The following is a 25,434-nucleotide window of genomic DNA, read 5'->3' as shown; positions in this document are numbered from 1 at the left end:
GGGAAAAGGACATCCTTCTCTCTGAACTGTAGAGACATGGATTGGACAGATGGACCACTCAGTGGATAAGGAGTTGGTTGGATGGCCACACTCAAAGAGTTCAATGGCTTGATATCCAAGTGGAGACCAGTGACGACTGGCATTCCTCAGGGGTCGGTATCAGGTCTGGTGTTGTTGAACATCTTTGTGGTTGACATGGACAGTGGGATAGAGTGCACCCTCAGCAATTTTGCCGATGACACCAAGCTGTGTGCTGCGGTTGACACACTGGAGGGAAGTGATGCCATCCAGAGGGATGTGGACAGGCTAGAGAAGTGAGCCCATCAAACCTCATGAAGTTTCAGCCAGGCCAAGTGCAAGGTCCTGCATGTCGGTCAGGGCAATCCCAAGCACAAATACAGGCTGGGTGGAGAATGGATTGAGAGCAGCACTAAGGAGGACTAGGGGGTATTCGTTGACAAGAAGCTCAACATGAGCTGGCAATGCGCGCTTGCAGCCCAGAAAGCCAGCTGTATCAAGAGGAGTGTGGCCAGCAGGTCGAGGGAGGTGATTCTGCCCCTCTACTCTGCTCTGAGGAGACCCCACCTGGAGTACTGCATTCAGCTCTGGAGCCCCCAACATAAGAAGGACATGGACCTGTTGGAGCAAGTCCAGAGGATGCCACAAAGATGGTAAGAGGGCTGGAGCACCTCTTCTACAAGGACAGGCTGAGAGAGTTGGGTTGTTCAGCCTGGAGAAGAGGATGCTCTGGGGAGACCTTACAGCAGCCTTCATAGTACCTAAAGGGTGCTTATAGGGAAGACAGGGAGAAACTCTTCAGGGCCTGTTGTGATTGAATAAGGTGTAATGGTTTGAAAATAGAGGTAGATTCAGACTGGACATAAGAGAATTTTTTTACAATGAGGATGGTGAAACACTGGCACAGGTTGCCCGGAGAGGTGGTGGATGCCCCATTCCTGGAAACACTCAAGGTTAGGTTGGACAGGGCTCTGAGCAACCTGATCTGGTTGGAGATGTCCCTGCTTCTTGCAAGGGGGTTGGACTAGATGACCTTTAAAGGTCCCTTCCAACCCAAGCTATTCTGTGATTCTGTCAACAAGCCAGGAATTCAGGAGAACAGACTTCGGCCTGTTCAGGAATCTGCTTGGCAGACTCACGTGGGATACAGTCTTGGAGAGAAGAGTGGTTCAGGAGAGGTAGTGGATTTTCAAGGATTGCCTCCTCCAGTCTCAAGAATGGTCCATCCCAACAATCAGGGGGAAAAAAAGCAAAGGTGGCAGGAGCACTGTATGGGTGAACAAGTTGCTCCTGACAAAACTCAGCCATTAAAAGGAAGTGTGCATGAGGTGAGAGCAGGAAGAAGCGACCTGGATGAATATAGAGATGCTGCCCAAACAAACATTCATGGGCTTAAGAAAGACTGCATTTATTATTGGCAAGTTCAGCAAATCGAAAACCAAGACAGTCCCATCATCTTCAGAACATCTTCTAAAGCACTGCCAGTGCTGAGAGCATCCTTCTGAAGAAAGTTTTTAAAGTACCTGGTTAAGTGTACACGCAACAGGAGAAAATAAAGAAACAAAATAAAAACTAGAAGGTGGTACAGCAAATGAAGAACTACAATCCTTTGCTATGTTTTATTTTGCTAAAGCCTTACCAAGCTTCCACCACCCAAGCTGTAGAAGGTGCAAGCAGGGACTGTGAGAATGAAGAACTGCCCATTGTACTCGAAGAGCAGGTTCGGGATCATCTGAGGAACCTAAAGGTGCACAAGTCCATGGGACGTGATGAGATCCATCTGCGGGTCCTGAGGGAACTGGCGGATGAAGTTGCCAAGCCACTGGCTATCGTATTTGAGAAGTCGTGGCGGTCTGGTGAGGTCCCCGATGACTGGAAGAGAGGGAACATAACCCCAATTTTTAAAAAGGGGAATAAGGAAGACCCAGGTAACTACAGGCCGGTCAGCCTCACCTCTGTGCCTGGCAAGGTCATGGAGCAGATTCTCCTGGAAACCATGCTAAGGCACATGGAGAGCAAGGAGGTGGTTGGTGACAGCCAACATGGCTTCACCAAGGGCAGATCGTGCCTGACCAATTTGGTGGCCTTCTATGACGGGGTGACGGCATCGGTGGACAAGGGACGAGCAACTGACATCATCTACCTGGACTTGTGCAAAGCTTTTGACACTGTCCCACATGACATCCTTCTCTCTAAACTGGAGAGACATGGGTTTGATAGACGGACCACTCGGTGGATAAGGAGTTGGCTGGATGGCTGCACTCAGAGAGTGGTGGTCAACGGCTCAATGTCCATGTGGAGACCGGTCACGAGTGGCGTCCCTCAGGGGTCCATGCTGGGCCCAGCCCTGTTCAACATCTTTGTCGGCCACATGGACAGTGGGATAGAGTGCACCCTCAGCAAGTTCGCCGACGACACCAAGTTGTGTGGTGCCGTCGACACGCTGGAAGGGAGGGATGCCATCCAGAGGGACCTTGACAGGCTGGAGAGGTGGGCCCGTGCCAACCTCATGAAGTTCAACCAGGCCAAGTGCAAGGTCCTGCACCTGGGTCATGGCAATCCCAAGCACAAATACAGCCTGGGCGGGGAATGGATTGAGAGCAGCCCTGAGGAGAAGGACTTGGGAGTGCTGGTGGACGAGAAGCTTAACATAAGCCGGCAATGCGCCCTTGCAGCCCAGAAGGCCAACCGCATCCTGGCCTGCATCAAGAGGAGCGTGGCCAGCAGGTTGAGGGAGGTCATTCTCCTCCTCTACTTTGCCCTGGTGAGACCCCACCTGGAGTACTGTGTCCAGTTCTGGAGCCCCCAACACAAGAAGGACATGGACCTGTTGGAGAAGGTCCAGAGGAGGGCCACAAAGATGATGAGAGGGCTGGAGCACCTCTCTTATGAGGACAGGCTGAGAGAGTTGGGGCTGTTCAGCCTGGAGAAGAGGAGGCTCCAGGGAGACCTGATAGCGGTCTTCCAGTACCTGAAGGGGGCCTACAAGAAAGATGGGGAAAGGCTGTTTAGTAGGGCCTGTTGCAATAGGACGAGGGGTAATGGTTTTAAAATAGAAGGGGGTAGATTTAGATTAGAAATTAGGCAAAATTTTTTTACGATGCGAGTTATAGAACACTGGAACAGGTTGCCCGGAAAGGTGGTGGACGCCCCATCCCTGGAAAGGTTCAAGGCCAGGCTGGATGAGGCTCTGAGCAACCTGATCTAGTCAGGGATGTCCCTGCTCCTTGCAGGGGGGTTGGACTAGATGACCTTTGAAGGTCCCTTCCAACCCTAACCATTCTATGATTCTATGAAATCCACATGCAAACTGTGGAGCACAGGTTGCTGCACAAACGTCTCCGAAAGGGTCAGGAGTTAAGGATTTCAGATTCACCTTTCACAAAGATTAATTAAGACTGAGTCAGGTACTCTCCACAGTATTACAAAGTCTCTCTCTTATTTAAGTGTCTGTTATAAAAGTGAGGTTGCAGGAGGCACGCAAGGATGAACAAGGACTTAACTCTACTGTTAACAGCATGTGGACAAGAGACAAGCAGAATTAGATGAGGAGGGAGGAATGTAGAGACACTGTCCAGACATGCAGGGATGGGCTTAGGAGAACTGAAGCCCATATGAGCTGAATGTGGCAAGGGACATGAGGGGCAGCAAGGAAGATTTCTACAGGTACATCATCAGCAAAAGGATGACTGTGGAAAACGTGGGCCTGCTGAGGAATGGTGATGGTGCTCTGATCTCAAAGGACATGGAGGAGGCTGAGGCACTGATTGCTTTCTCTGCTTTGGTCTTTACTGGTAAGAGCAGCCATCAGCTCCTGAGACGAGTGGGAAGGGGCAGGGCAAACAAGACTTACCCTCTGTGGGTAAGGATTAGGCTAGGGAACATTTAAACAAACTGAATGTGCACAAGTTCACAGGTCTGTTGTAGTGCACCCACGAGTACTGAGGGAACTGGCTGGTGTTGTGGCAAGACCACTCTTGATTACCTTGGAAAGGTCATGGTGGTTTGTGGGAGGTTCCTGAGGACTGAAGGAAAGCAAGTAACACCCTTACCTTCAGGAAGGGTGGGGAGGAGGATCTGAGGAAGCACAGGCTGATCAGCCTGACCTTGATCTCTAGGAGAGTGATTGAGCAGCTAATCCTGGAAAGCTGTTCCAGTCATGTGAAAGACAACAAGGCAAGTAGGAGTAGTCAGTATGGATTTATGAAGTGAAAATCCCATGTGGCCGAACTAAGACACTTCCAAAAGGAGAGGACTAGTTGGGTGGATGAGGAGAGAGCACTGGATGTAGTTTATCTGAATTTTAGTAGGGCTTTTGTCAGTTTCTCCGATAATAGTGGCACAAAACCCATTGGGAAGCTAGTCACCAGCGGCATGCCGCAGGGGTTGATGCTAGGAAAATGCTAACGTATTCATGAATGACCTAGATGATGGGACAGAGATCATCATCAGCAAGCCTGTAGACGATAGGAGGGACCTCAACAAACTGGAGAAATGGAACAACAGGAGCACTATGAAGTTCAGTGCAGGGAAATGCCAGGTCCTGCACCTGGTGAAGAATAACTGAAAGCACCTGTACAGCCTGGGAGCTGACCAACTGGAAGGCAGCTTGGCAGAGAAGTTCCTGGGGTTTCTGGTGGACACAAAGTTCACAGTGAGCAGCAATGTGCTGCTGTTGCAAAGGAGATCAACAGCATAACTGGGTTGCGTTTTGTCCCTCAGAACGCGAGGTCGTCCCTCCAGTGGCTGCATGTTGAGGCAGCCCCATGCAAAATGCTGGGTGTGCAGTGGAGGAGGAAGAGGAGGGGAAGGATGAACTGGATGCACTGCTGGAGGCCAAGAGTGTTGCCTTGTTCCTAGTAGTGTCATCCCTTGCCCATATTTCTCTGGGCTGTTTGGATCAGCCTGAGAGACTGAGGGGAGCTCTCGAGCAAGCTGTTGCTGCTTAGTAATTGCTTGCTTTTTCTGTCTTGGCACTTGGTTTTTCTGCTTTGGTTTCTCTGCCTTGCTTTTGGGAAAAGTTCCTTTCTGGAGCTGCTGTTTCCTGGATTTCAGAGGTGCTGACCAAGTCCCTGTGTTTTTCCTGTGCTAAATTGTCAACCCCCATATTTGTTGGGGGCCATAGTTATGAGTATAGCAGTGCTGTGTGCGAGGCCCCCTTTTTCAGCCTATACCACCTCCACAGAGCATGGCTAAGACTCATGGAGAGAGCCTCTGAGAGCAGACTCCCCTTTTTCACTCAAGGTTTTTCAAGTGGTTGCCTGTGTCCTTGTGGAGCCCTGAAGGAGTACTCATCCAGCTGTCTTTGCTGGCTGATAGCAGCAGAATGGCCCAAAAGTTTGGGCTTGCCTCTCCTCTTTGACGCAAAGTGCATGCTAGGCTAGGTGCTTGCCGAAGCAGCACTCCTGCATCCATTCAAGGGATGGTCTGTGGCAGCACTGTTGAGATGTGACAAGGGGAGATTGAGGCAAGAGGCTATTAAGGAGGCCAAGCAGGTGGCCATGGGCTTATCCAAGGCCAGGGTGTTGTTGCGGGGGCCAGCCCAGTGCCAGTGGGGAGATGACTGGGCTGTTTCTTTAGTCAGTGGGGCAAAGAGAGCCTGGCTGTGCAGGGTCACAGTGGTGCCAGAGCCCTTGGGGAGCCTTGGCAGAAGTGGCTTCCCAGTATTGTAAAGCAAGATGTCAGCCTGTACAATGGGAGTGAGAAACCAGGCTGTTCCTTCATGGGGCCCAACCAAAAGTTGGAAGGTGATATATGTCTGTCTGCTTTGCTGATTCTGAGGCGCACTGCGAAAGGAGAGGGGGATCTCCAAGGTCTGTGTCTGCTGCTGAAGCCTTTGCTGAAGTGCCTGCAGGCCTGCATGACCCAGCAGTTACAGGCATGGAAATGGTCACCAGTCCTTCCGAGGATGGCCTGTGGATGAGCTGGGGCCTCACTGACTGTTTTCCCCCTTGTCCCCTTCCTGCTCCAAACAGGTTGTTTGCCACGCTGTTGCTTGCAGCGAGACTGTGCCAATTGCTCAACTGGTGGCCCGGCAGAGGAGTTCCAAGCGGAAAATGGGACGGCAAGTGAACTGCCAGATGAGGCTGAAGAACACATCTCCAGTCACGTTAGCAGGTAAGCCCCAGGCAGGTGTGGAGGGCCAGCATTTGTGAAAGCACTGGGCAGCTGCTGGAGCAGAAGTCTTGGCTGTGAGGCTGTGTCACTAATGACCGTGAGTTGTGTGGTTCTGCTGAAGAGTTCCTGGGAACGGGGAGTGTTGCTGAGAAGGGTGCTTGTGCTTGCAAGCCACGGTCAGTGAGGAAGCCCTTCCCAAGCACTACGTGAGATGTGAATGATCTTGGAAAAAAAGTTCTTGGAGGACGCTTTGCTTCACTTCCACCTGCCTGTGGTTCTGTGGGAAAGGTGGTGGAGATGAGGGTAAAAAGTGTGGCAATGAGCCTGTTCATTCTTTGGGGTGGAGCTTGGCTCACTGTGGAGTGGCAGGGGTGAGCTGTGCCCTCGCAGTGGGGAGGAGCCGCTGCAGCATCAGCTGTGGCTGTTCCAGCAGCTTCTGTTACGGCTGCGAGTGCCCTGATGCCGCAACGTTGCTGGTGCCCAGGGACTGCTCTGTACGTCTGTGCCTTCTTGCGTCAGCTGTGCAGCAGTGTTTTCCCAGAGCCTGTGGGTCGGCTGTTCCTTGCTGCGGTGCCGCTGTTGCGTGGCCGTCAGCGGGGTATCCCAGGATCAGGCCCAGGCAAGGCTCCGTTGTCAGCTTGGAATGACAGTGGGTCTCGCAGTGTGTTTGTATTCCCTGTTCTTGTCTGCAAGGAAGGGTTTGCTGCTTCTTGTTGTCCTGCAACCACAGTGACGATGTGCCCTCTAGTTGGGAAGCTGAACTGGTGACTCTTATCCCACTCAAACAACAATGACCGTAAATGCACGTTGGTTCAGCGTCTTGCACAGCGATCCCCCTTGGAAGGGTTTGAGCCTACCACAATTGATCTGGTCCAGCCAGCAAGAGAACAGTGAAGTGACTCGAAAGCTAGTTTATCCCAGTGTGGCCCGAAGGCCATTGTGGCCTGTTGCTCTGCAGGTGTTGTTTGGTAACCTCTGCTGTGTGGTGGGAGTTTGGGAGGAGGAGGCTCCCAGAGAGAGAAGAAACAACTGTTTGTGTGGCGGTGCAGGAGGTGGTCAGGGAGGTGAGGGTTAGGCTCCATGTGCTACACCTCTGGGAGCTGCTGCTGCCGTTGTCTGGTAAAGGGCAGCCTGCCCATGGGTTCCAGCTGAGACATGACCAGCTGTGGCACCTCACAGGTGCGTGGCTTTTCCAGGAGTGTAAGGGGAGACAGGTCTCCTGTCTCTTTCCCTGCTGCAGTGTGGTGGTGCAGATTGTGGTTTGTGAGTCCTTGGGTGTGAGCTGCAATGCAGTAGCAAAGAGACCCACGACTATGGCTGAGAGCATCCTTTTTCAACTGTTTTTTGGAAAGTATGGACTCCCTGGAGGAAGTCATGTGCTGTGCTTGAGAAGAGTCTGGGTTGGGCGCTACTCACGGCTACGTCTGCAAACTCTTTAGGAAAGCCCAAAGGAACTTTGCGACAGCCCAGGTCTTTGAGCATGCCAGAGGAAGGCAGCAAGAAACCTGTTCCTCGCCCATCACGAGGCAGAGGAGTGGCGTGTGGAGTGGTGAAACCCACTATGGAGAGCGCCCGGTCTGCCGTACCTCCAGCCGCTGGGAGTGGACCATCTAAGGAAATGCCCATGCAGAGGCACGTCACTGTGGTAAACAGGTCAGTGTGTGCACGTGTGTGTGTGTGTGTGAGCGAGGTGAAATGAAGTGTGGTGGACCCTGGGATGCTGCCATGCCAGCAGTGCATTCTGGCAGACGGGAATCCAGGCTCCTGCCCTTGCAGAAAGCGAAGTTTAAATGTGGGTCGTACCCAGAAGGGAGGTGGGCGACCATTTGCTTTTTTGATGCTGCTGCAGCTACCTGTGCTCTGGGCCTGCTCCCGTGTCTTGTGGGGAGAAATCTGGCCAAGGGTGTCACACCGAGGGTGTGTGGGCTGTCGCTGTTTCGCAGGCCCAGGAGGGAGCTGTTGTGGCCAGCGCAATAGAAAGCAGGAGGAGGTTTGTGTGTAGGTGATAGGTGATGCTGCGTTTTCAGGGTCGTGGTTGTCTGCAGGTGACTGCTCTTTGCCTCTTGCCTGACTTCTCGGCTGCAGCGTTTGTGGCCCGTCTCAGCCTGCTGGGACCCAGCAGCTGCCCGCCGGTGTTTGGGTGAAGTGAGATGAGGGCTGGAGCTGCCGTTTTGCTGGGTTAGCGGTACATGCTGGTTTTCAGCCCGCGTTGAGCCTCTGTAATCCAGGTGGCTTACCCAACTGCTGCCCCATCGTTTCTCTTTCTGTGTTGTTGTCGGGCGCCCTGGGCCATCAGCTGATGGTGGCGAGAAAGTGTTTGCTGTCCCCTCATTGTGGCAGCGCTAAGTCCGCTGGAGCTGTGATTGTGGTGGTAATCCTCTGTGGGTCACTGGGGTGGGTCAGAAGTCAGCCTTGCATTGAATGGAAATGGCAGCGGTGTGCCGCTTCCACAGGGCATAGCTGTGAGGTGGCACGGAGCAGAGTGACAGCTTAATCCTGCCGTGGTGCCTGCTTTTTCTGGAAGACCCACAGAAAGCAGGCACGTCCTGCCGCGGTCGCCTGCGTGAGTCCCGTGTGCGTCAGGGGTCTGGGTGCCGGCGGGGGAGATGAGGATGCGCTCGGAGCGCTCGTGAGAGCAGCAGCTGCTTCAGCTTTTGCACCTGAGAGCGCAGCGTGCCGAAGGCTGATAGCACGGCCTCGTAACCTCCGTGCTGGCTGCAAAGGGCCCTTTGCTGTGGCAGTGCTCTGCTGGTGGTGCTTTTTGGGAAGTTTCCTGGCAAGCTGGTGCTGGTGGAGGGGGGAGGTAGCCTTGGGGCTGCTGGGTGGATCTGCTGAGGCTTTGCTCTGGGGCAGGGCTCCTCTCAAGGGCAGGAGACTCTCCTGTCTACAGGCAGTTGGGCTGTGGCTGTAGCAGCAGCTGCTTGGATGCGCCCAGGCAAAAATTTGGAAGAGTTAAGGGGCAAGTGGTGATGGCAGCAGGAGCCAGAGTCTGTGAAGCTGAGCTGGGTGAGAGGAGAGCAGCGACAGGAGCAGTGAGGGAGCCGGAGGAGCTGTCAGTGGCAGTGTGAGGAGTGGAGGGTTTGGTGTTAGAGGCCAGGGAAGAGAGACATGCTGCGTGTGGCAGGTGAGGAGAGTGAGGCTGGCGCCTCAGCAGGAGCAAGGAGACCCAAGATAGGCCTCTGCCTGCACCAGAGCTCCTAATGACCTGTGTGGGCTGAGTGAACCCCTGTTCTTCTGCTTCTGAGTGAGCTGGGGGGAGCTGTAACAGAGAAATGTGTCACCAGCTCTGCTCCCTCTTATGTCGAGGAGGCTGGTGTGCAGAGGAGATAAGGGCCGAGCCATCCTGCTGTGACGGAGAGATGTGGGAACAGGTGTGCACAGGTCTTCCCTTTTCTGTGTGTGCAGGTGAGTTGGATTTTTTCAAGTGATGCTTCTGTAAAAGGCAGAGATCCTTTGTCCCGGGGCAGAGCAAAAAGAGCACTTGCAGTTCTGTCCAGTTTAGTTGCTGGAAATGCAGAAGGTGTTTTGTAGTACTTGAAACTTTGTAATGCTTGAAATAAAATTTAGTAGATGTCAGCCCTATTCTGATTCTTCTAATGGAGAGTATTCCATCTTGTGTTGTCATCTCTGTTCCTCCCTGAGCAGCTTTAAGGTAACAGTGTTCTCCTGCTTTTGTTTCTGGTGTCTATTCCTGCCCTTACTCAGAAGAAGAAGCTACAGGTGAAGTGTGCTTTGGCCCAAGTGGTTCTGGAAGAGAAGACAACTTGTGCTGTTGCTAAGGGTCCAGATACTGCCCTGTTAGCATGGGGACATACTAGAGGGAGGGTTCATGCAAAAGGGCATCATATTGTCTTTTATTACCAGTTTATGTAATCGCTCAAGTAACTGGATTACTTTATTTCAACTTGGCCAGTTTGAAGCAGGACTGGCAAGATCCATGGCTGATGTCATTGCTGCTGGGATGTTTTGTGCTCCCAGAGCTGCTGTAGTTGTTTGTGCTTTGGGAACTGCAAGAGGGAAAGCCACTTCGAGCCAGGAGGTCCTGACCTCAAAACAGTGTGCAAATGAGCGGAGGTGTGAGCCGCATCTCCAGAAATCCTGGGCTCACACCAGCCTTGCAGGTAGCTGGCACAGACTTGGGGCACCGTTCCATCAGCAGTGCCAGCCCTTGCCTGTGAGAGTGGCTGAGCATTCACAGCGCAGGTTGACTGAGAGAAGCCCTGAAGGTGACAGAGCTTGTCTGTGCCCTACTTCCCAGTCTGGGTGAGGCACTGTTGGTGTGCAGTTTCTCTGTGTTTTCTGACACCTATCCTGCCCCAGTGCCCCTCCATTTACTGAAGTCATAGCAAAGCACATGCATGGTCTCAGGGTTGCACTTGAGGATCTTTGATTTCTCTTTCTCTGAGTATCTGTCCTGCTGTGGCAGGTCTTTGTTACTTGCCTTGGCAGGACATTCTCCCAGTGACAGGCTTTGGGTTCTCACTGATCTTGGTGCTCCACCCAGCATCTTGTCATGAAGCCACACAGTGAGGCTGCAAATGGCAGTTTCCTTGCGGCTTCCAGAGTCTGTCCCACCTCTCTAGTGCTCTGTGGTGTTTTTTCATGACTCCAGTTTCTGGGGCTTACTGCTGTGTAGTCTAGGGGAACTGACTGTTGCTCCTCATTCTATCACACCCGGATGACAAGGGGGAGATCCTGAAGGTAGCTCCAGTTGTGCTGGGTTGTTTCCTGCTGCCTTCCCAGGCTTTCTTGCAGACTGAGTCTGTCTTTATAGCAGCAGTCACTTGCTAATTTCATGTTATGAGCATGTTGCTGTAGACTTGCAAACCCGCAAAAGGTGGGAGAAAACTTGTTTGTAAAGGTAACTGCAGAGATCCTTGAAAGCAACGACGCAGATGAGAACATGTTGAGATGCCTGGTGACCCCCTTACTTGGACCAGTGGCATCATTCGCTGCCTGACACCACCTGCCCTGCTGCTGAGTTAGTGCTGTCCGAGGGCCAAAGAGCAGAGCTGGATGGCATGGGCCTTGCCAAGGTAACGTAATGGGCAGGGAAGGACGTGCCTTCCCTTTGCTCTGAGACAGTGATCTGTGGGAGAGAAATGTAGCTGGCTACTTGGCTACAGCTATGCATGGGGGTTCGGCAGGGCTGTATGGCTGGTCAGGCATTTGTGAAGAGCCAGACGGCTGATGTATTCTCTTGTTGCTGGTGCGGACTGTTGTGGTTAACCCCAGCCAGCATCTAAGTACCACGCAGTTGCTTACTGATCCTTCTCCATCCTAGATGGGATAGGGGAGAGAATTGGAAAGAAAGGAAAACTTCTGAGTTGAGGTAAAGACAGTTTACTAGGACAGCAAAGGAGAAGATAATAATAATAATAATCATCATCATCATAAGAATAATGAAATATAATTATAATAGCATATACAAAATAAACAGTGCACAATTTCTCACTGCTCAATGGCCCAAGGACTGATACAGCCCGTCCTGAGCAGTGATCATGGAATGGAACTGAGAGCAATCTCAAAACAATCCTGAGAGAGAGAGAGCAAGCTGCCTACCAGTGAGCTCCTACTTTTACATGAAGCGTGATGTCTGTGGTATGGAATACTTCCTTTGGCCAGTTTGAGTCAACTGTACTGGCTATACCTCTCCCAGCTTCTTGCACCTGCACATTAGCGAAACCTGAGAAGCTGGAAAAAGTCCTTGATTTTTCAGTAACAACTAAGAACATCAGTGTATTATCAATCCTCTTTACATACCAGATCACATACTGTCACAACAGCTACTGCAAAGAAAATTAGCTCCATCCCAGCCAAAACCAGGACATGTGGCTAGGAGGCTTCTTGCTGGAAGCATTTTTTAGCAGATGAGGAACATGAGGCCTTACAGGCCATTGAGTTGTCCATTGCTGCATGCTGGGGAGAAGTGTGTTGGTCCTGCCGCTGTCTGACTGTGTTCCATGCCATTTTTGGAGAGAGAAGGCCACCGTGTTCTGTGTGAGCAAGCAGCGCATCACAGGATCCTTATCTGACTGCAGGGCTCAAAACTGGTGATAACTGGACTCAAAGCTGATGTTAGCACCACTTTGTTCTATGGGAAGCTGTTGAACCACAGCAGGAAGCACAGGAAGATATCATGACGTCTTTTAATACTGAGAAGATCCCAAATCCATTTGGTTTCACATGCAACATGAGGGAATTATCAGTTCTGTGTTCCAAGTTCCTTTCGAAGGTGTTCCAAATGGTTTGGCTCGAGAGGGGAGCATCCGCCCTCTTCCTCACTTGCTGCAGTTGCTGCTGGCTTATGCTGTATTAGTGTCATCCATGTCACCTGATGTATTGCTTAAGATGGTAGCAATGGTGTGTGGCACTGAGGACTAGAACACAGCTAGGGGAGGCAGCAATAGTAGGACAATTGCCATTACCTATGTGGCTAGCTCATGGGATTGTTCTGCTTGCTGCCTAGCAGTGGTAGTTCTCTCAACTGGAAGCAGTTGAGTCTGCTTCCCTTAAGGGGATTTTTTGCCTTGACTATCTGTCCAGCTTGGAGTTGTCCATACTGGTAAATAAGTTTATAGAGAGGTAGGATCACGGGTTTCTGGTAGGGTCTGCATGGCCACTCACAGCACTCCTTCTAAGAAGACACTGTGCTGCTGCTTTCTGTGGGGATCTGAGCTGTCCCCAGAAGGTAGAAGGTTTTCTTGTGATGCAGGTGGAGTGTTGGAGGAGTCTTTTCAGATACCCACCAAGTGCAAGTTGTGAATGTGTGTTTGGGTTTTGTGTGGGTCACTTGACCTTTGTACATTTTCAATCTTGTCCCACTTGTATTTCACAAATGTCCTTGTAGTTGATCTGCTACTCAGCACTTCTGGGCATGCCTTTCCTGCTTTGGAAAATGCTGTGCTGGGCAGTGGCTGTCCTCACTGCTGATGCTGTGGGATGTGACCCAAAACAGAAATATTATTTCTGGTAGGAGTGACACCCTGTAGCTGATGGAGTAGCAGTAGTTTCATCATATGGGGACAGCCAAAAAGTTAGTGTTAAATCTTGTAAGAAGTTGCTTAGAAGGGGTGTGAATGTGGGAGGCCTCTTTCTGATTTGTGCATTTGCTCTGATTAAAGTTCAATGTGAAGGCATGTAGAGCTAACTTAATACTGTGCTGATCTCGACTGCCTGTTGCTGCTAGCCTCAGGATCGTACTTGACCCCTATCCTACCTCCTGAGAGCCCAAGTGAAGCTGGGAAAGTGTCTCTTGGTGTTTCTGTGGCTGGTGAAGTTTGTGGTTTCCTCCAGAGTTGTCCCTGAACTCGAGGAGGCCAGTCTCCATACGGGCCCCTTAGGCAGAGATCATCTGAAGAGCCTGCTCAATGCATGTGTGGTGGCTGCTGTGTTTTGGAGATACCTGGTGTTCGCAGCAACCTGCCAGGGTTCTACGAAGAGCTGTTTTGGTGCATTTGCCACCCTGACTTCTCCACTGCAGTTCTTCCTTGGGTATATGTCTTTGGGAGATGCTTGGTCCTGATCTTCAAACTTTTGTCCAACTGTTGTTCCCTTTTACTTGCAGTGTACATAATTATTCCACAGCTGATTGTTTGCAAAACGGTCTCAGTGAGCCACACACTGCTGTGACTTCTTCACTGACAAGAACTCATTGTGCTGCATGTGCTCCCAGTATAAGCTGCTGCTCTCTGAGAGACCTCAGAAGAGTACCTGCAAGCATGATGTTTGTATTTTTTCTGTGGGAGAGCACTTTAGAGAGGACTCTGTTAAACAGGGTAGCAGGACTCTGTTAAACAGGGTAGTGTCCAGGAACCTTGAGTTCTTGTGTAGTTTTAGGTGTTCCCCTGGCTACTGAAGCCAGGTACTTTCAGGAGACTCTAACGTGGCTACCAAGAAGGTAAACATAATCGTGTTCAAGAGCAAGACTGAGACGTCATCCAGATAAAAGACCAAATAGTGAGACTGAATTTCTAAAACGTAAGATAGTCAACTGTTTTAGGCCTAATTGCTTTCCTTTTGCCAATGTCTTTTTACTGTGCATTTTGTTTCTCACAATAATCGGGATAATAAGAAAAAACTCGAAGCCACCTGTTACTAGTGATCAGGTTATCTTCCAAGCCAGGACATTTTGAGTACTAATCTTGTGCAAGGGGCCTGCTAGAAGTATGTGAAATACATTTTATTTTATGTATAGGGCTTGTAAGCAAATTGAATGTGATTTAGAGCCAAGAGAATGATTTAAAACAATTTTCTTTTCAATTTTAGGTCCGAGAAGAGACTAACTGTCCCACCACGGTTCCAAAAGGAGTTGCAAGTTCACCTGTCCAGAAGCTCTTCCACAGATTCAAATGGTATGTGTGCTCATTAAGAAAATTTGTGTCAACTACTCAACATTAAGAGTTGAGAACATCAAGAAAACATCAAGAAAAAATGTCATATTAAGAAAAATCCATCTTAGTACTTGTTTTGAATGGAGATAGATTTGAGTGAGAAACCATATTCTGTGAGTGAACCTTCTCATTCTGATTTCGTGGTGCTGGGGAAATGTGTGTGTGTTCTTGTCTGCCTGTCTGCCTTCTAGGAAAGTTCTTGTGTAGAAAGTGTCAAAGCCAACCACAAAGCTAGCGTGAGTTGCTTGGAAACAGGAGAAGTAAGCTTAACTTCACTGCCAGGATAGTGATCTCATATAGGAGAGTGAAATCCTGGCTTTCAGGAGTAAACAGCACACTAACCTAGCTGTCCAGAAAATACCTTTCTGTGTGCCTGGCTCCCAGCAGTTGTGCAGCTGATGGGCTTGTCAAATAATGGTTTGTTTCTTTGAGACCTGTCATGATGATTTGTGAAGCTTCAAGTCCATGGTAGCAAATACACCTCTCCAAAGGGAGGACAAGAGTAGAGATGAGGGAGCAGGCAAGCTGATAATGTGAACATCCCACTGGGATAATGACTGCCTTGCTCTTTCACAGAATGTATGAAGCTGTCCAAAGTAGCTGTACAGTTATTGCCTCTTTCCCTGCTCTGCAGGAGGGCTTCGTTGGATGCGGTGGCATAGAAAGGCTGATTGCTGGGTTCAGACTTTTCCTCAGGACATATCTTAGAAGGAAAGGCAAATCATTGGTCTGTTTTGTACATCTGCTGAATTCAGAACATCCTTAGGTGTTTTGCTGTTTCTCTGTTGTTGCGTTTGTACTCGTAAATAAATTATTTTGTGTCTCTTCTGGGACACTGCCTCAGTGCAGCCTCTCAGCGACAGCGTGGCTGAGGGCTCAGCAACCCCTTCTAGGATCCCTTCAGAAGAAACATTTAGCAACTTCTTATGGAAGTAACTACAGTGATTGAAAAATTCAGCTTCAGGTCAATTATTGAATATCTGAGGTATTCATGACTCTTTCCAATAGAAAGTGACTGAAACAGCCATGTTAGGCAGGAGAGACACATCTTAGAGTTGGTGTTATGCTGGCAGCTCCCATATTTAATTTTTAAGTAAATAGGTAATCATCTGTCTGTCTGATGATAAAGCTGTGTTTACTTTAAGATTTTATTTTTGTTTATCAGATAACTTGAATACATCCATTGCGGAGACACATTCTGTTCCCTCCGGCCCTTCTGCTGCTCATGTCAATGAAGTTCAAAGTCGCATTAAGGAGATTCTGAGCAAGTGCAGCAGTGGTGTGTGGGTGTCAAAGATGCCACAGATCTACCGGGAAATGTACTGGGAGGAGCTTAGCACAGCAGTGCTCCGTCAGCTTGAGAACTGGCCCGATGTGTGCACAGTAAGTATTGAATGTTATTTTTGAGGAAGATACTAGTACCCTACAGATTTCTGAGTGTTCATTTGTCAAATGTTATTTTATGTAGTCCTGCATTTCCTGTCAGGATCTGTAGCAGTGAGAAAAAAAAAAAGAAGAAAAAGAAAAAATTAAAAGAAAGAAGAAACCCCGTCAAATTGTAACAATGCGTTCGAAACAACACCCAAAAAATCACTGTTGGCTTGACCAGCACTGTTTTGGCAAAGAAAGGTCCTGGAGAAACTGCTCCAGGTTGCTGAGTTGCCACCTTTAACTGACTCCAGCACTGACAACCCAACAGCTGCTGATGACATTTGCTCTCCATGGCATGTTTTTTTTTTTCCTCCCCCCATTGCATTTTATGCTTTTCCTTGTTGGTGAGTTTAGCTCCTCTTAAATCTATAAGCTACCAGCAAATCCTGTGTGAACAGTCTTAGGTCTGTCTGTAGTTATTATCCTTCTATAGACTTTTCCACAGGTCTTTCTCACATCTTAAGTCATTACAGAATTTTGCTGTGTAAGTTAGGCATATGGTGCAGTAATAGATGAAAGTGAAGTGTAATAATGTTGGGGAGAGAGATTACAGCTCAGCCCCTTCCAGCCCACTCCCCCCCCACCACTGACATATGTTACAGGCGTCCTTGTCCTTCCTGTTAGCAACTTATATCAGGCTGAGCCTCCACCTACAGGTCTGCCAGGTGAGTTGCCATCACCACTAGGTTAAGGGCCTTCAACTGGCTTTTACCTCTGCTTCTGTAGCCATGGCTCATTAAGAGTATAATGCAATGTTGCATCAAGGCTTTGTTTAGCTTTAGTTTTACAGCCCAGTCATATCAATGAACACTTTCAACTTCATCAACATCTGTCAGACTGTGGCACCAGAAGGGTATTGAAGTAATGAGAATATCTGTCTGCTTGAAGTGACTTTTTATGTACCTACTCCTAAGTATTTTCTTGTGTAATAACTTTAAATACCAAAAAAAAAAAAAAGCTTCATTGATATTAAATACTTGCTCTTCAGGAATATCAACACTTGCATTTGTATATGGTATTCTAACACATATATAAAATGCATTGGTGACATCCTACTACAGACGTATGCAGAGAGCAGCAGTTTGTTTTGATGGCTGATGATCGGTTCCTGTGTTATCCATAGAGCAAGCTGTTATGTTTTGAGTCATGCAGCAGATTTTAGTCTTATTCTTAGCTGCTGTTCCAGATGAAAGGTTACTGTTCATCCAGGATCTTTTGATCTGTTTTCATTGTCCATTTGCTTGTTACCTGTTGGGTGTATCTCTTCTTTCCAGCAAGCAAATGAAGTCATTTTAATGTAAATAAGCAGTCATTAAATCTGTGGAAACATTGTAATACAGCAGGCACAGTACAAAAGCTGTCAGAACTACCAACTTGTCTTGGCACAGTCTGTCTTATTGTATAGAACTGTTAATGAGCTTGTAAAGGCCATCTCAGTTTACGGACTTACGTAAACCATTGTCATGGCTCTGGCATGGAGAAGTTTGAAGTGGGACCCAGGCCTTCTCATATGAAGGCTACCATACACCTCTTCTTTATAATCAGTGTTTATTCCTGGTTCAAGCAAGGTTGCTTGCAGGTATACAGCTCTGGAGATCCTTTGAAATGCCGGAGGGCAAACTGTACTCTTCAGTATCAGTAAAGATGCTTCCATGACTAATTTCTGAATTATTTCTGCCTTGCTGGGTACTTACACTGGGAGTATCTGCCAGCCTCAGAAGAACAGAAAAAATGCCTGGCATACCTTCTTAAAGGGACAACACATACTCTTATTGAATGCATAGCAATCAGTAGTAGCTTAGTTACAAATTAGTAGGCAATAAACCTTGTAATACGTTTTCAGCATTTTCAAGCTCATCATTTGAGGACTCTGCTGGGGACAGTGTAACTTCTGAACAACTCACATCCCTAAGCTTTTCTCTGAAAGGAAGGAATTTCATTCTTTACTCCTGGGAAATGATCATTTGTGTGTTTAGGCTACAACCACCAGTAATAGAAACTTTTCCTGTCTAGTGAACTGAAGTCTCCAAAAACCACTGTAAGTTGCAGCTTGATGATCTTGTTTTTGGTCTTCAACTTTCAGGCAAGAGGACCTACTACAAAGCATTGAGGCTGACGTTGTTCTCTGTTGGTCTGTTACCTCCCTTCTTGAAACTAGCTTGCTTGAGCGTCTTGCTTGTAGCAACGTATTTTGCACAGGTAAATGCAAAAGTACAAAGTAACTATGTAGTGGCTAGCATTCACAGGTTATAGCCAAGCCTTAAAGAGCAGTTGGACCAAAAATAAATACGCTCACCACGCTTATATAATACCCAAACAGTCTTTGCTGTCCAGACAGACTTCAGTCAGGTGAAGAGTCTGCTTCAACAGCTCTGTCAGTCACATCCACGGTGTTGCTGAATTGTCTGCTTCCATCTCCAACAAGACTAATGCTTTGAAAAAACTGTAACTGGTGGTGACCCTCCCACCTTCGTTTTTTTTTTTTCTATCAGAATCTTATACCTTTCCCTTTGATGAATTACTTTTTCCTGCATCTTTGAGCAGTTAGTGATCCCCGTTTTAGCCATCTTACCCGTCTCATTTCTTATCTTTCTACAGATTTTTCTCACAAGAAGTTTTTCTTACAAAGCAGTAATTTTTGGTAGAATTCTGAGCCAAAGTTATGTAGCTCTGCTGTGTTTAGGCTCAGCCTTGAATACTTGGGATGCAGGCAGCTGAATCCCTGAGGGAGAGAGAACATTACAGCTGAGGTATGAGAGTGTGAAAGGGATGCAGACTTGTAAACAAACAAGTAACAAATTTACTTTTGGTACTGGCTGCGTGTCTTGTGGTTCCCTTTGCAGTCTAATTATAAACTCCTTTACTGAGTGGTATGTATGTTTAAAAGACTTTCCTTGCACATGCTCAGCTTTCCTTAATTGGTTGAACTTGTGAGTAATTCATGAGATGGTGATTCAGATATGGCAACTGAAGAGATGACTAAATTCCTAAGTCTTTGCTGAAATATTTACCTGGATTTCCAGAGTTCTTTTTCCAAAAGCTTTTAGAGAATTAGGCAATTCTAGGACATTAGGTAAGGTCATGGATTGATTAAAAGATTAGAAAGTTAGCCAAGTCGAAATGTTGAAAGGCAGGAAGCATGGTGTGTTTCCACAGTGGGGGTCTTGGGCACATGCTGGTCAGGTTTTAAATAGATGAGCTGGTAAAGGGTACAAATACAAAATTGAGCTGGCTAATAATACAGAGTTGTTCAGGGTTATAAAGACCAGGGATTTCTGAAGAAGTATGGAACTAGTTCTGTACTGTGGAATTAATTTCAGACTAGGTTGCTGGCCCGTAAAATTGCAACTGAGACAGCAATGGATAGGAACATCCCTGACATTACATTAAAAACTGGTTTTTTACTATGTGGACTGTTAAGCTTGGGAAAAAGAGATCTTGGCATTTATAACAACTTCATGAGAATGCTGGCTTAGTAGGAAAAAATGCAAGTGATAAGTGATTACTGGGAGGATTGAGGAAAATACTACCTGTGTTCCTGAATTTTTTAGCATTCTTCCCAGGGCACTGAAATCTCTTTTGATAAACCTTAGACTTGTTGCAACATCATTAGTACCCGCATGAAAGAGCAGGAGTGGATAATAGTCCAAAAGCTGTGCTAAGCTATTCGATCCTGGGGACATCTCTAACTAAGGCTCCAGAGAGGCAGCAAAGTTCCCTGAAATGATAGTCCAGTCTCTATTCTCATTAATAGAGAACAAAATAAAAAACACTCTTCCGATGGGAAAATGTGTTGTATAAGCACATGTCAAAACCAGATGTGCTCCTCCCATCTCCACCCAGAAAACACACAAACGAAAACTCACTGAGAGATCAAGCAGAGTGAAAGGGTGATTTAGAAGGGTAACAGAATACATTCACTGATGAATGGACGATCCCTGGCCTGAGTCATAGAATCACAGAATTGTTTGAGTTGGCAGGGACCTTTAGAGCCCATCCAGTCCAATCGCCCTGCAAGGAGCAGGGACATCTCCAACCAGATCAGGTTGCTCAGAGCCCCATCCAACCTGGCCTTGAATGTTTCCAGGGACGGGGCATCCACCACCTCTCTGGGCAACCTGTGCCAGTGTTTCACCACCCTCATTGTAAAAATTTCTTCCTTATATCTAGTCTAAATCCACTTCATTTCAAAGAAACTCTGTCATCCTAATAGTGCCCGAACTATGGAGTATCCAAAATGGGAGAAAGGTATCACTACATTAATCCTCTATCTCCTATGCTTTTTCATAAGCACCTGCTGTTGTCAAAGAGGATGTCAGGCTATACGAATATCTTTGTTCTGACCTGGTACAGCTCTTCTAATGTGCTGATTCAACCTGCCTGTATGTTATTATTCCACAGCTGATCCTTTCCAGCCAGGCTTAGGCTGACTTCTTTCTAGTAATGGCCTTTTTTTTTTGTGCTCATACTTCAACCTAAGATGATAAAACTTGTCAGTCCTAATTGTTGTTTGTCAGGGGAAGCTGTCATCTATCATCTTTTTCTCCACTTGTCTTCCCAAATTCATTCTTGCAGTTAGGAGAGAAGAAAGAGTGAATAGTAGGCAGCCACTTTTACTTGGCAGAAAGAAATGGTGCATGCTTTTAGACTTGCTTCTAGAGTTTTCTTGTAGAAGTGGCTGCCTTAGTCTTTCTATCTGGTGTCTTAAGGAGTTGGTAGGAAAATAACTATCATTCTGAATTTGGACATTCCAATTGTGCTAGAAAAGATACACTTGCTTTTCAATAATTCTAGAATTAAGATGTCTTCTTTGAACGTCCTGCTGGTTCTGGCTACCTATCAGTTTAACCATTAATCTGTTGTCATCAGAGGCCAGTTTCATCTCCAGTAATCTACCATTCCTCAGTCAGTTGTCTTTCTGCTTTTTAATAAGTATATGACTAAAGAATATGTAATACCTGAGCATATTTTTTAGTGCACTTAAGCACGTTGGTAATGTATGGGCTGATACTGTGTGAAAATGCTCCTCAGACTGGAGAACATTTGCCTAGCTATTTGCTCTGAGGAGGAGGTTTTACACAGCAAAGTTCTTTGCTTCATCTCTTCACTTCATTGTCTGGGATGATGCTGGGCAGATCCCAAAGGCTGGCTATCTTCTTGAAGATATATAACTGGAAAAAAATTAGAGAAAAGGGGAAAGTTGGCATGTTTTTTGTTTGGTGGGTTTTGGGCGTTTGTGGTTGGTTTTTGGTTTTGGTTTTGTTTGTTTGTTTGTTTTTTTTTTTAAGTAGTCAATACAAGTTGAGGTTTGTCATTACAAATAGAAAGATATAAGGTATTTTTAGACAAGAATGAGACTCTCTATGCTACCTAGTTGACAGGTAGGATATTCTGTTTATTTTTTTTAACAGCATCTAGTTCTCAGAATATTCCACATCTTTTACATTTTATAAAAGATGTGACTATTTGCAGAAAGTGAAAACTAAAGGCTCAGGAAGATGGCAGCATCAGCTAATAAACAGACTACAGAAACAGGATTAGAGCTGTTTTCTGAATCTCTGTTACTGGACAGTAAACCCTCCCTTAACGAACTGGGTACTGCATGCTACTACATCTGGCAGCTGAGCTTTTACTGTAGTGTTCAGAGTGAATTAAAAAGAGAAGAGGAGGATTGCCATAGCAACTGGGAGCAACTTTGATTCTGTCAGGTTTTTACTCTCAAGAAAGGAATTTCTATACAACGTTTAGGCTGTATGAAGCAAAAGTCATCATTCCAAACTGAGAAATGGACTTGAAAGAATGTTGTGGTTTAACCATAGCCAACAACTAAGAACCACACAGCCACTTGCTTTCTGCCCCTGCGGTGGGATGGGGAGAAGAATCGGAAAGAAAGGAAAACTCATAGGTTAAGATAAAAACAGTTAACTAGGACACCAAAGGAAGATATTATATAATATATTACTGATAATGTTAATAATAATATATAGTATTAATAGTAATAATAATAATAGAATATACAAAACAAACTATGCACAATTTCTCACCACCCCATGACTGATAGCCCATCCCAAGCAGGGATCATGGAGTGGAACCGAGAACACTCTCAGAACAACCCCAGGAGTGATCTTGGAACACTGATTTCTGTAATTCTGCCCAGTAGCCAACCCCCACTTAACATGCTGAGCATGATGTGTATGGTATGGAATGCTTCCTTTGGCCAGTCTGGGTCAACTGTACTGGCTATATCCTTCACAGTTTCTTCCTGGGAAGCTGCAAAAAGTCCCTAATCTCTTAGCAACAACTAGTAACATCAGTGTATTATCAACATTCTTCGCATACCAAATAACATACTAAATCCAAAATGCAACAGCTACTAGGAAGAAAATTAACTTCATCCCAGATAAAATTGGGACAGAGAATAAAAAATTCCACCCTAATGATACATAATAAATAGTGTGTTCTTACAAGCTGGAAGGTACTTTGTACATGGAGGAAACGATGGAGCAGGCTGTCATGGCTGGTAGTATCTATGAATGAAAGCTTGCACAGCTTTACACAAACCCTACGAACTGTCTCCTACAGATGATCCCTGGCATTACGATAGCTTTTTTTTTTTTTTTGCTGTGCTCGTTGAAGAAATCTGTGCTTGGTCTGACAGCTTGCTTTAGTGGGTATCTCAGTACCAGGCACAGAGCCACTAGCCATTTAGAGTGCAGTTCAGTGAACAGAAGACGTGTTCTGCCTAAAATGTAACTAGGTGTGTTGGATATAGTACAGCACAGGGCAAAATACAGTCGGTATCAGCCTCACTGAGAAAATGGTGTCATAGTATGTGTGGAAATGAGCCACAAGATCCAGAATATCTTTGCTGTCCAAACACAGTGCTAGAACAGGCTGTATCTCCATGTTCCTGAAGCTCAGTCTTACTGATGAGTGGTTAGACAACATGATGAGCCAATAAATGAAGTAAAACTCCATTTGACAGCATCTTTCCTTGTTCCTGCTTCACATACCCTTGCAACACCTTGTGTGTCAAGTCTTGCACTTCTTTGACCCCTTAGGAAAACTTCAGTGCATTATGAGGTGAAAATCAGTGCAGCCGAAAAGAACTGCTGACAAAGGTGTCTGCTGGTCCTTACTGCTGGCATAAGGATGTGAGGAATAAGGGCAGCCCTCAACAATATGTAGTTCTTACATTGGCCTAGCTGGCTTATTGCATCACAGAGTTTCAGAAGTGTGTTTTCAGAAGTCAGTGCCGCAAAAGCATGAAGAACTGTAGGGAATAATTACCTTCACAGTTGATGGACTGGGAGGGCAAGGAGGATGGGCAGAACTTTGCAGAGCTTACCATCCCAGCGCTGAGCACTAGCTGAACCTGAACAAGGAATATCTTGTCAATGAGGATCCTTTAGTCTAACAACAGAAGAAAATACAAAAATATACCCAGTATGACTTGTATTTTAACATTTCAATTAAGTACAGAAGTAATGGCTATCAGAAATAGAAGGGTTCTAGAGTCATTGTAGCATGTGAAAATTTTAATTTCAGTTGAAATGTATCTGAAAGTATCTTCTGTATTCTCCATGAAGAATCCACCAAAATTTATTGATGTCATTGCCAGTCTGATTATCGTAACCGATCTTTTCTGGGCCCTCTTACAGAAACTAACATACCTGTCAGGATTAGTGACTTAAAAGACTATTAAATCAAAAACTTCCAAAATTATTTTGCCTTCTCTAGTATTCTAAGAAGCCTGTGATTGTTGAAGTCATTTCTTTCATCCTGGTAACTGAACTTCAGTTGAATTGAATTGAAATTCAGAAGAACTGAGTCAGTTCGTCTAACATTGTGTAAACATTTCACAGAATTGTGGAATCACTGAGGTTGGAAGGGACCTCTTGAAATTATGTAATGGAACCCCCCGTCTCAAGCAGGGTCACCATGAACAGTTTGCGCAGGGCTGTATCCGGTTATATTTTAACAATGAACACTCTACAACCTTTGTGAGCTACGTATTCCGGTCCTGTTCCTATCCTGTTCTAGCTTCCCAGTTGACATGAGGTTTGGCTGAAGACAAGCCTTCTAATGTGTCCTTTTGGCATTTAGGGTAAGAAATTAGGTATTGTAGCTTCCCGTCCAAAACAAGTGATTTCATACTGGACTAGAAGCTGTAAAAGCTGGAGTGGATCCCAAGGATAAGCCGTAACTGGATGATGTAAGGGGCTTCTAGAGCCTCGAAGGAAAAGCTCTTTAGTGTGTCTGATGCCACCCTGTGCAATGGGGATCTTCAGCCTTTCAAGAACATTGCATAAGTCTGTTGTTTGTTTTTGGTTTTTTTCCCCCAGAACTGGTAACTTTAAATGCATATTCAACAGCTTGGTAGCTTAAACTCTGTTGCTTTCAGAAGCAGCTACTTGGAAGAATGGGGAGGAATGGAGTGTTAATGTTGAAGTAGCATCTCACCATTGCCTGGGGAGAGCTGTACTGTAGAATGACTGGCAAAACAGTCGGACCGGGAGTTGTAGTGACCACCTCTGACAGAGAAAAGATGCTGTCAGCTGAATGTATGGATGCAAGGTCCTGCTGATCAGGGCCAGCAATACCTTCCGCACGGCTTTGAGCTCCAGCTTGCTAGGAGTTGAACTTCATGTACTGTTGAGGAAAATCAGGTACATGAGAGCTGCCTTCACACTGAAACATTTGTCTAAGGTACGTTTGTCCTGGTTCCAGCTAGGATGGAGTTAATTTTCACCACTTGACTTACTCAGTTGCAGTGTCAGTATTTACCTTGGGAGTATTTTTTTGTTTGAAGCTTTATTATTTTAGGCTCCGGATTTTAAGAGCTTCCTCTATTACTCAGGTGCAGAACATGTTTTTCTTATGTGCAGAATGACTTCAGTCTCTGTTGCCCTGATAATACATTCTGACAGCTGTTGACTCTGCTTTATGCTCTCTAATGGAGAGGTGACAGCAGGCATTTCGTGCTTGCAAAGCAGGCATGCCAGCCATACTAATGGGAAGTACCTTGCAGGCAAATCTATAAACTGAACTGAAAAACAAGTTGAGATATTTGTGATAAAGAAAGAGTGGCTGGTTTGAAGTGTTGCTCACAAGAGAAGCTGTCTGCTTTTAATTAAAAATTTCTGTAGTGTTGTGCGTCCTTGGAGGTGTCTTGCCCATAGCACTGTCTGGAGGAGTCTGTTGCATCTTGAACATTAACTTCTATGCAAGAAATAGTAGCTTAATGATGTCCATCTGAGCTTACTTATACTGAAGTAAGCTACAACAACTTAGTGAAATAGCATTTTTGTGTCTCTAAGTGGTTGGCTCAGTCAGCATCTACAGTCTCTTCAAAACAGAGATTCAGTGCCTAGAAAACCTCAGAGCTATTATTAGAGTTAAGAGGCTTAAAGGTCTCTGAGGATCTTCTCTCTTTATTCTGCTGTCAGTCTTTAGTGTGTAAGGTTTAATAGTC

General features: G+C 46.5%; 1 protein-coding gene across 1 annotated transcript in view; it reads left to right on the top strand.

The window, feature by feature from the left end:
• TDRD7 (tudor domain containing 7) overlaps window positions 1–25,434 on the top strand; it is a 53,931-nt gene that overhangs the window by 5,750 nt on the left and 22,747 nt on the right. Inside the window, exons 3-6 of the mRNA XM_086770285.1 lie at window positions 5,994–6,135; window positions 7,575–7,788; window positions 14,404–14,489; window positions 15,694–15,911. Of these exons, the coding sequence (XP_086626411.1) occupies window positions 5,994–6,135; window positions 7,575–7,788; window positions 14,404–14,489; window positions 15,694–15,911 (660 nt within the window). The remainder of the gene's footprint in view (window positions 1–5,993; window positions 6,136–7,574; window positions 7,789–14,403; window positions 14,490–15,693; window positions 15,912–25,434) is intronic.

Source organism: Chlamydotis macqueenii, chromosome Z (assembly GCF_036417535.1).
Source record: "Chlamydotis macqueenii isolate bChlMac1 chromosome Z, bChlMac1.mat, whole genome shotgun sequence".
Taxonomy (NCBI): Eukaryota; Metazoa; Chordata; class Aves; order Otidiformes; family Otididae; genus Chlamydotis; species Chlamydotis macqueenii.
The sequence above is the reverse complement of the archived record's forward strand: the minus strand, read 5'-3'. Positions and strand labels throughout refer to the sequence as shown.